An 11,073-nucleotide genomic window follows, 5' to 3' on the forward strand; every position below is an offset into this window, starting at 1 on the left:
TATGCTTTTGCTTTTAACTAATTAAACACACATCTCATGGTACACATTGTGCTTTCAAGAGTTAGCATTTAGCATCAAGCTTATTCTAATGTATTATACTGTTTGTTTTTGTGGTTCACCTCATGTTGGACAAAATACTTGAGCAGTGAATTAATAGAGACAGGAAATACAGTTTGCTTTCCCACACACAAAGTTTTCCTCATTCAGCTTTGACAACACATACAGTATGAGATTTCTCTTGTTACACATATCTAATCAACTTCTATTGTGTCAAATTAAGATGGACAAAGAGAACAACATGAACTGTGAAGCGGACTGAGTCGCTGCTTATTACAGTCACTATATAGATCTGAATAATACACTGAAGTTCTTTACAAGCATTTACAAGCATTCACACTCAGCTGAATGCTGAAGCAGCTGAAGGCAGTGATAGTGCAGTTTTGTTAATGTAAATGACCTTTACACAGCCTTGTTTAACACATTCATTCAGAAAAAAAAGGGCGCACACAGATGGCCATGACATCAGCGATTTTCAATTATGCTGGACTGTACGTGCAGAACAATGTCCATGTTGAGCAGCTTCTACTCTGGTTTAATCTTGGCAGCCAGCAACATAAGCAACAAGGACCTTCTTAATCAATCACCCACTATTACAGGGCATCTAATCACTCTGTTCCCAGCCTTACCTTATCTTAACATACATTATCTTGTCATCAATGGAGAAAGAGCGCCACAGCACTTTGGACATCATGCAATCTTCTATTGCCCAGTAGATACGGGACGTTAAATCCAGGCAAATTTATTTATGAAGCACTTTTAACAGTCTCATCAAAGAGTAATTCACAGAAAGAGGAGGGAGTAGTGCTTTTTCCTAAGCACAGATCAATAAAGAATCCTGTTATCATTATCAGCATGAATACTCTTTTTACACCAGGCCAGCAGATGTAGATGAGTCAAGGTCAGAACAAAGACAACTGGCTGTCACAACAAAAATAAGACAAGACCATAAAGATTATCATCTAAACACACTCATTCTTTAGTGTGTATGTTCAGCAAGCCTAGCTTGTATAGCTAAAGCTTAAATAAGTTGAGTTGAAGGTTCTAAGAAATCCTACAACCTGGAGTCTGAGATCCCTCAAAATGAACAGTTTCCAGTACCATTGTAGCATAGAGAGGCAGTAACATATAATTTATGAGGGTAACGTGCACTAGCCAGCCCACAAATACTGTATTTGTATTTGTTAAAGAAAACTGAAATCAGAGGATAGTTGTTGTACTGGTCAGCTCCCAATGAGAATACTGGAGTGAAGTAGGGTGTTGTTGAAGAAACCCAAATATGCTCAGTCAACCTTTCTACCTCCCGTATATGAGTTTTAAACATGTTAATTGGTAATGTTTAATTTTTGAAGCTTTGTGCGTGGCTGTGTTCTGCTTTGAGTCTGTCCTTTAACACTAACACATCAGATTCAAAGTGAGCAGCAGGATACTGTAAACACTGGGTCAACGGGTGAGAAGCTGCGGCAGCTTTCTCCTGTTTATTGCGGGCAATAAGTCTGCAGGGAGGTTTTAAAACTCAGCACATTCTGCAGCCAGTGTCACTGCAGAAGGAACCTGTCGAGGTAAAAACTGCGTCTCTGTATCTGAAGTGCTGGTTAGGACTAATTTTCCTCATTTACAACATTCTACATAATTTCACTGTTTTTTCCCTACAATATATGACATTGATTGACAATCAGAATCAGCAACAAATTGATCTAAAATATTTGAATCTTAAATCTATTACACACAATCTTTTTTTGTTATTATTGTTTACTAAAAAGGGTATTCAGTGATCATTTCCTGAGAATGCTCTTAAAATAATCATCTGCAATTAATAGTTAAACTCAGTCATTTAATCTTCGCAGAATGCACTTTATAGTATCACACTCATTTTCTTTAATGCTTTGCATTTTAGTCATTGGTGTGATCCTAATTTTAACACTATTTCTGAGAAAACTTTTATGGAAAATTTGAGAATTTCCGTCAGCTGTAAATTCAGGCTGTTTGACATAAACTCATGTTATAAAGTTCTGTTAAAAATGTGTTTTAAAACAGAAACTCAATAATTATTAATGGTCTTCTATGTCTATGATTAAATAATTTTCAAACTTCTTTCTAAAGGAGTATGACACAGTGTCTAATAATTACTGAGCTCTGTAGACAGCCAGGAGAAATTGCAACATCATAGATTGAATCAGATTTCTGCTGTTGTTTATGGCACCAAAAGTCACACTACCCTTAAACTCTTAAACTTAAAATTATTAATTAAGTTTTTTGTGCCAAAAGTCAGCCATATGTGTTAAAATAATATTAATATAAATCCCCCATGAGGGGCTTATTACACTAAATAAACCTCTTTTTTTGCCGCAGATTGCAAAACACAGGTATAACTAATAACATTATTAACTGCTGCATTGAAATAATAATGGAGGGGCTAGGTTTGAGTGTTGGGTTGGTGTTAGTGTGCTTGTTTGTTTCAAACTTAATTCCCGCTGATACTGACATGCTGTTTGGGTATTCCCTGTGTCCAGATGAGGTGGTGTGTCGCTGTTGTCTTGGCAGTGCTGCAGCTCTGCAGCCCAGCGCTGCAGTCTGAGCCACTGCTCTATGTCTCCCAGCTGCAGGATGGGCAAGAAAAACCCAGCAGTGAGTCACATCATAATTGTCTGTCAAGTACACAATTAAATTTCAACATAAGGTAACTAACATTTTGCAAAGTAATGTTTTTAAGATTAGATTAATTAGGGTAATTATATTTTAAATTATACAGTACTGTGCAGAAGTTTATGGCAGGTGTGGAAACAATGCTGTAAAGTAAGAATGCTTTCAAAAATAGGCATGTTGATAGATGGTATTTAATTCAATTAACAAAATGCAAAGTGAGTGAACAGAAGAAAAATCTAACCCTAATCAGCATTTGGTGTGACCACCCGTTGCCTTGAAAACAGCATGAATTCACTGCACAAAGTTCTTGAAGAAACTCGGCAGGTAGGTTGGCCCAAACATCTTGGAGAACTCCCCACCATCACTTCCAGGACTTCTTGTTCTTCTTTAAGCTGAAGATTGTTCTTAATGACTTTCGCTGTATGTTTGGGGTCTTTGTCATAAAGCAGAATAAATTTGAGCCAATCAGATGCCTCCCTGATGGTACTGCGTGATGGATAAGTATCTGCCTGTAGTTCTCAGCACTGAGCAGACCGTTCATTTTGACCAAATCATCAAATCCATTTTCAGAAATGCATCCCCCAACTTGCAAGGAACCTCCAGCATGCTTCACTGTAGGCTGCAGACATTAATTCTTGTACTACTCTCCAGCACTTCGGTCATATACGGCCTTCTGCTACAGACAAATATTTCAAATTTTGACTCATCAGTCCAGAGCACCTTCTGCCATTTTACTGCACCCCAATTCCTGATTTTTTTTGTGCGTAGATGAGTTGGCCTTGTTTCCATGTCTTCTGATTGCGAAGGGAAGTAAGCATGATCTGTCTTTCATTTGCTGTAAGCTAAGTTTCTGTGGCTAACCACTCTGTCTACGGTCCTCAACGTTGCCCGTTTCTTTGTGCTTCTTCAAAAGAGCTTGGACAGCACATCTGGAAACCCCTGTCTGCTTTGAAATTGCTGACTGGGAGAGACCTTACTGATGGAGTATAACTACCTTGTGTCCTGTTGCTGTACTCTGTCTAGCCAAGGTGTCTGACTTTGTGCAAGTGTGCCTAAAATAATTGATACAGTTTTGAAGGCAAAGGGTGGTCACAGCAAACATTGATTTGATTTAGATTTTTCTTATGTTCACCCACTTTGCGTTTTGTTAATTGCTAAATATAATCAATAATCATGTCTATTTTTGAAAGCATTTCTATTTTAGAGCATTTTTCCACACATGCCTAAAAACTATGCACAATACTGTATATATTGTTTTGATCCTGTACTTTCTAATTTTTCCAAGTAAATGTACTCTCTCCTGAAAAACAAAAACAAATTCTAGTTTATTTCTGCCTTGTCATGTAGAGCCATGGCTTAACCCCACACTGGAAGATATTGTCCCCTCCCGGGAAGTCATCAAGCCTCCTACACTGAGAGAGATCCCAGAAAGTGACACCACCTCACACTCCTTCCCCATGTTTGGTGAACACACCAACCTCAAGTGGGTCACGTGGAACGGCTCCCTCCCAAACGGTGCTCTCGCCATCTTCAACGGCTACACCGAGCGCACAGACTACGTGTGCAAAGTCAACTGCGAGGCCGGCTTCTATACTCCCAGCAAAGGCAACTTCTGCCAGTATCCGTACGCGGACAGAGAGTATGTGTCCTCCAAGTTTGAAGTGCTGGTCAATGTTGACCACTTTGAGTTCCTGCAGTGGGTTGAAGATTCGTACGGGGCAGTCCCCCAGTATGCCATCAAAACCTGCCCCAACTCGGACATCTATGTGGGCAAAAACAAGTACGGTCTTGGCAAAGTGGTGACCCAACACAAGGCCTTCTTCCTTCCCTGGGAGGGTGATGAGTACTGGTACAAGAGCTACCAGGTTCTCGCTATCAACAGAGAGAGCTACAGCCAGCACATCTCTCATGTGGAGTATGGCATTGACCAGATGGAGCTGTTCCACCATCCTCCAGAGGCCTTGCAGCTCTCCAAGGTCACCAACCTGGAGTGCAGAAATGTGGAGAAGACGGTAAAACTGGAGAAGACCAGTACAGTGGCGAAGACCTGGGACATTGGCAGAGAGACCCGCAATGGCTCCATCTCCACCATGAAGGCCAAAGTGCCCATCCTTAGCCCAGGGACAGTGGACTTCACCAAGGAGCAGACGGTGACCTTCTCAGAGGGAACCAGCATGGTGGAGTCCATCAGTCACTCCATCTCTGTGCAGCTGCTGGTCCCACCTAACCACTCCTGCTCTGTGAGGATGGACGGCAGGAAGATGACAGCTGACATCCCTTTCACTGGCAGGCTGAGCAGGACCAACCACAATGGAGACACCCACTGGACATACATCACGGGCACCTACGATGGCGTGACCATCGGCGAGATCAATTCTGTGGTGGAGAGATGTCAGCCGGTGACTGACCCCGTTCCCTGCTCCCCTGCTCAAGATAAAGATGATGACAACCCTGTTGAAGCCTGATGTGGAAAAGTTGAGAAAATTTCAGTTTTTTAAATAAAACAGAATAAAAATGTCATGGAATTTCTAATTTTGTCTTCCTGTCTTCCTGTAACTAGTAAATTGGTAATTACCAGATTATTTATTTCACTAACTACTTGTCCAGTTACAAGGCTGTAAAGTACATCTGCTATAATAAATTTAAATATGTGGCAACAATATTTCACAACTACATTGACTGTTAAGTAAGAGTACACGTCTTTAGCATCTTTAGCAGAGATTTAATAAAAGAATTATTAAATGGAATTGTGAATTTTAAATAAATAAAAACCTTTTAACCATTTGTTAAATCAGTGGCTTTTGTGTGATTACTCTTCGATCACACAGTATTTTTTTTATTCCTTATAGTCGACTAAAAGTCCTTTATTATTCAGAAACAATGCAAACACCTTAACTTTTATAGCACTTTATAGTGGGGTTAAAAAGTGGGTTGTATTGATGTACTTAAATCGCTTAAATGACAAGAAAACCCTTGAGAAGCCTTTAATATTTTAGTGTATGTTGTACTCATTTGCTGCATTTAGTAAACAAAGAAGGCAGAATGAAGTTACCACTAACTAATGACTCGCTGGTTTTTGCCCTGGGGCCTCCAAGTGGCCCCTGATTGGTTGAAAGAATGTTCATAAATGGTGATGGTCTTTGGGTGCCTTCTCTTTGCAATCACTTTCTGTTGTACAGTGTGTCCTCCTCTCTCCCCATCCAATCACAGAATACACAGCATTCACAGTTTCACCGCGGTAGGCCCAAGTGTTTTCTGCTGAATGCAGCCACAGAAAAGACAAAACATTTATTTTTGCCCTTGTTGAGTAAAATAGACTGTATTTCTCAGCCATCAAGCAAGATGGCGCTGCAGCCCAACAGAGTAGGAAAAACCTGTTCACTCGTGTTGTCTTCCTGACACTCATTGACTGGTTTGAGACAGGCGTGACAGGACGGCTAGCTAATGTAACCTCATGAGGAAATATTAAAAAGTTGCATAAATTCTCAGTTTTACCGGTGTTACATGTAAGCCTCACCGCTGCCAGTGTTTTGAACGTATCGTGCGGTTGCTCTGAAGTGTGTTTGTTGGTGTTATGCTGTCGTGAGTTGGCCAACAAGGTAAAGTTACAGTATGCTAACCTTAGCACGCTAACGGTACCGGTTAAAGTTAGTGGTACAGAGTTGTGACATGAATACGATGTAAAAATGTAAAAAGGTCAGAGGTTCGTGTAAAAGTGAAGTTTCTTATAATAGCGTCACCTAACACAATAAAGACAATACAGATAAATATGGCGTTAGATTAAGTTCAGATATAGTGAATCCCCTTGAGAAATCAGTCTAATGACATAAGTGTTTTCTCACTGGGAATGTTGTTTATAGCTGACAGTCTTTATTAATGGGCCGATTGAAAAGAGCCACCGTTTTAAGTAACGTTACATTGTGTCGTTATTTGTTGCTCTTTTTTAAGAAGCTGTTGAACTTTGTCACAATGCGACGACTTTTAACACGAGTCATTAACCGAGTTCTGCTGAGCGAGCTATTCACGCCTGCGATGGGCATTGAAGCAGAAATACACACACAAGGCCGGCGAAAGCTGGTAAGTGGAACCTCACCTCATCTACACTTTGTCCGCTAAACTATAGCTCCATGAATAGTAAACATTAATCTGTACTGCTCCAGAAAATGAAACCTCAAACTAGCCATAACATTACCATGAAAGGCTACAGTAAATTGATAGATTTCAGAATAGAGTTTGGCTTGTTCTCTGTACTGCACCCTGTACTCTGCTAGTGTAATGTGAGTGGTTTAGTGACATTTTGTCTAGTGATTCATCCCAGTGTGTCCAAGGAGCTTAGCCATAAAAATGGGTTTAATGGAGACTGAAAAAACAGGTGTTGTAAATATCCTACAAGATATAAGTTTTATTTTCATTGTGACACAGTGAAGACAACCCTATGGTATTTCTGATTTCTTTTAATACACTTTTTTCATCTTTAATGTTGTTTGTCAGTTGACCTCCGCTGTGTTGACTTTTCACTCTCTCCTGTTAAAGTAAAAATCAATACAAGCTCAGTGTTGAGAGGCAGAAAAACACAATGTTTGCAGTGTGTCAGCAGCCAGAGAGCCCGAGTCTAATACAATGTAGTCTATAGTATTTCTGTTAACAGCGCTGTTGCTGCTGCCAATAGATCTGTACCATCAGTACAAGGCAGTTCAGTTTTTTCTGTAGAAGAGTTGACATCGTAGAAGCATTAGTCCATTTGTCATTCTCTAGTGTGTTTTTGAACCTTTAAATCATCTGATTAAAAGTTGTCAAACTTAATTTAACAATGGAGTTCTATGGCACAGAGGAATAAGATCAATCAGGCTGTGGATGTACAGAAAATAGTCATAGTAGAATAAATTGATTTAATTTGGATCTTTATGAGAGTTGTTGAAAATAAGAAGGATATTAAGGCAAATGTGATTATATAGCCTAATTCATACACTTAAGGCGATTTTAAAGTGCATTACGTGTATTTACTAGATAAAATATATAAATGAAATATTTAAAAACATGAGTAAAATATATATGTACAAAAAAGGAGACAGTCATAGGGATGACAAATATATAAATTAATAAATACAGGCGATAAACACAACATTAGACGGACACAGAGAATTATGGGGTTTGTAGTCTGTTCAAGACAGTCAGAATTGTGAATAAAGGATATCACCAGCCTTTTTCTTTTAATTTGTAATCCAAATCTAAGAATCAATCACAGGCTGCAGCAAATCATCAAAATGACATATAAAAAAGCTGCTCCGCTACAGAACTGGCAGCCTTCAGTGTGGCAGATGTGTGTGTGTGTTTCAGGTGGTTGGGCTGGGTAACCCGGGGATGGAGAGTACCAGACACAGCGTCGGCATGGCGGTGCTTGGCGCGCTCGCCTCCCGTCTTGGCGCGGATGACCGTTGGCGCAGCGACAAGCACGTGTCCGGTGAGGTCATCGTGTCAGAGGTACAACACACACATGTGGTGCTGCTCCGTCCCAGGCTGCTGATGAACGTCAACGGAGTGTCAGTGGCCAAAGCAGGTGAGGTAACGGCCTCTGTGCCTGTCAATAGGCGGATTTTGTGTCATGCAATATGTTTATTGTCTTTGAATATGTATTTATGAACTGAGGTGAGCTCAGGAGCAAACTCTGCTTTCATATCCTGAGCTCTTTTTTTCCCTAATCTTTGTGTCCTGTCCTCCTCTGCGCGCTCTCACTAATTGGTTTTGTTAAAAGTGCTCTATAAACAAATTTCATTCCTTTGTCTGGCCGTCCGTCTCTTTCTCAGGCCCCTTTGCCATTTAATAAATTGCCTCTGTGGGACAAATAATTAAACAGAAATTAAATCAACAACAGCAAAGTGACACTGACGTCATACAGCGTGAGTCTATGTGTGTTTACACCAAAGCTGGGAGTTACAAATGAATTAAGAGTTTCCTGAAATGTGTTAATGTCATATTCTGTACACACAGTAATATGTTCAGCTAAAGAAAGCAGTAGTAGCATTTAAAATAGTGTTGAAATAGTCATTACAGTCTCTGATTATGAGAGATTTAAAAATTGTTGTTAGATTGTTTTCATTTTTGTTAAATTAAGCAAAAATGCCCACTATTGGCCGGTTGCTGCTTTTTTTTCCTGCTTTTATATCCCTCTACATTTGAGGTGTGAACCGATTCCACATTGAATGTTTGATCTAAAGTATCTGTTTGTCCCGTCTAGCTGGTAAATATGGGATTAAGCCTGAAGACATCCTGCTGGTCCACGATGAACTGGACAAACCTCTGGGGAAAATTGCCATCAAACATGGAGGAAGTGCCAGGTCCGTTTCATTCATCATGTTCTTGTGGGTTGGCTCTAACTTAAGTAACTTCTCCATACTGCAGTTTTAAGGTCTGGGGAAAAGTAAAAGAAATGAATGTTACTCGAAAAGCTTTCAATAAATAACTTTATCCCATCAGTCTGAATGCTGGTGGATCTAGTGAGAAATAATAACCCAAGTAAATGTTTTTCTTATGTGAATTGAGTGCAAAAATACACTGTAAGTTACAAACGTAAGAAAACTAGAAATTGTGGAATACTTAATGTAATATTTTTGAGTTTCAACTGTGTTTTAACATGACACTGAGAATGCAAAATTACCTTCTTCTTCTTCCTAGAGGTCACAATGGAGTCCGCTCCTGTGTAGACTGTCTTCAGACTGATGTAAGTGACTGCTAACTCACACACTGCACACCTGTTCTTTAGCATTACCACTGCAGATTCTAGTCTGACTTTGTTTTACCTACATTCTTGTTTTTTTTCTTGTTTTTTTGTGCCCTTGATAAAACTTCTTTTTTCATATTATATCTGTATTTTGTCATATTAACAAAATCAAGCACAAAACATTAGACTGAAGGTAGATCATGTGACTCTCTCGTCTCTTCTGCAGGTGATGCCCAGACTTCGGGTTGGGATCGGCCGGCCGACAGGGAAAGCCTCTGTGGAGCGTCACGTCCTTGGCCGGTTCTCCTCAGAGGAGCAGAAGGTTCTGGACTCTGTTTTGGTCCAGAGCGTGGACCTCCTCCTCTCTGAACTCTCCCAGCAAGACTCCCAGTCCCCCTCCTCACCAGCAGGGGGCAGACCAGCAGCACAGAAGGAGAGAAGGCGCTCAGCCTCTCCAGCTGAGGACTCTGCTGCTGCTCAGAGCTGAAGCTCAAATTTTCTGATCTCAACTCTGTTTTTAAAAACAGAAGGAGAAAACATGAACCTTTACAGGCAGAGGATCTTGACTGAGAAGGTATTTATTCTCTGCTGTGAATTAAAGGTGACATACATTTCTACAGAGCGTGACGTCGTCTCAGGAGCTGGGGTGTAACCACAAAAATAGGCCAGAATGTTCTAAAGGGATGGAGAACACGACCTCTAGCAGCAGATCTGCAACTAACTGTGCGTGTGAATGAATTTTTTTAAAGTCGTTTACGCTATCAAATGGGAAATATCAAATAATAATGAATGTTCACTAACACAAGTTGCCAGTCTGAACGGCATTGATCAGTATTGATTACTACCACCAAGGAGTGTTGTGTTTTTACTCATATTTGACTGATTGTTCGCTGCCTCTGATTCCTCAAAAACCTGAGAACAGGTTTCAGTAAGATGTGGTGTAACGTTGGTGTAACGTTGCAAGATGTGACACTTGAAATGTGTTGCTATTTTCTGATGAAATACTGAACACGAATGCAAGAAACAATTACCATGTACATGAATCCAGTGGCTGTCTGTCATACTGTTTTATTTTGTAGGTTAAAGATTATTCTGATTAATATAACAAAGCAAAAGGACTGTGAAGCCTTGGTGGAGAAGGTGGAGCCCAGCTGATTGCTTTTAGGACAAATCTGTAGCAATAAAATTGCTATATAAAGCTAACTTGTCCGCTCTGGTTGTGTTGAACGTTGCCAAAGAGTAAAACTTCCAGCCCTGCTGTCAGACGTACGCAGAGAAAAACATAACAGATTGTTGTTATTGTCATCATATTCTCTGATACCCATGTTTCTATGATAAGCTGCTATCAGCTGATACATCAACACCAACACAGCACTGACTTGGCCTCTCACCAGGTGGCCTTTTGTAAACACACACTTTTAACTGCATTTCAGTTTTTATTACATTTAAATCTGGAATGAATGTTTGTCAGGTTGATTCTCTACTTGAAGATAGTCCTCTTAACAGAAGCTGGACATGAGTGCTATTTTGTTTCAGTACCTCATATTTTGGCATGGTGCATTTTATCATTTACTGTGAGTACAGATGTAGTCAGGAGGTCTAAACTGGGCCTACAAATGAAAATACCATTTGTCTGTACTGTATGAGATGCT

At 40.1% G+C, this 11,073-nt stretch overlaps 2 protein-coding genes across 4 annotated transcripts; both read left to right on the forward strand.

The window, feature by feature from the left end:
* The first annotated feature begins 2,570 nt into the window (after positions 1 to 2,570).
* Positions 2,571 to 5,168, forward strand: LOC123959805 (natterin-3-like). The gene is made up of 2 exons (XM_046034092.1): positions 2,571 to 2,685; positions 4,051 to 5,168. Exons 1-2 carry the CDS (start codon positions 2,571 to 2,573, stop codon positions 5,166 to 5,168), a joined length of 1,233 nt encoding a protein of 410 aa, XP_045890048.1.
* Positions 5,169 to 6,098: 930 nt separating this feature from the next.
* ptrh1 (peptidyl-tRNA hydrolase 1 homolog) lies at positions 6,099 to 10,624 on the forward strand. Of its 3 annotated transcripts, none has more exons than XM_046035867.1 (6): positions 6,102 to 6,302; positions 6,652 to 6,780; positions 8,041 to 8,260; positions 8,939 to 9,038; positions 9,376 to 9,421; positions 9,648 to 10,624. In XM_046035867.1, the coding sequence occupies exons 2-6, from the start codon at positions 6,673 to 6,675 to the stop codon at positions 9,906 to 9,908; spliced, it is 735 nt and encodes a 244-aa protein (XP_045891823.1). In that variant the 5' UTR covers positions 6,102 to 6,302; positions 6,652 to 6,672; the 3' UTR covers positions 9,909 to 10,624. The 3 variants fall into 3 exon arrangements, with proteins under 3 accessions (XP_045891820.1, XP_045891823.1, XP_045891821.1); XM_046035865.1 differs by having other exon boundaries at positions 6,655 to 6,780; XM_046035864.1 differs by having other exon boundaries at positions 6,099 to 6,780.
* The last annotated feature ends 449 nt before the right edge of the window (positions 10,625 to 11,073 follow it).

This window comes from Micropterus dolomieu, linkage group LG21 (genome assembly GCF_021292245.1).
Source record: "Micropterus dolomieu isolate WLL.071019.BEF.003 ecotype Adirondacks linkage group LG21, ASM2129224v1, whole genome shotgun sequence".
Lineage (NCBI taxonomy): Eukaryota > Metazoa > Chordata > Actinopteri > Centrarchiformes > Centrarchidae > Micropterus > Micropterus dolomieu.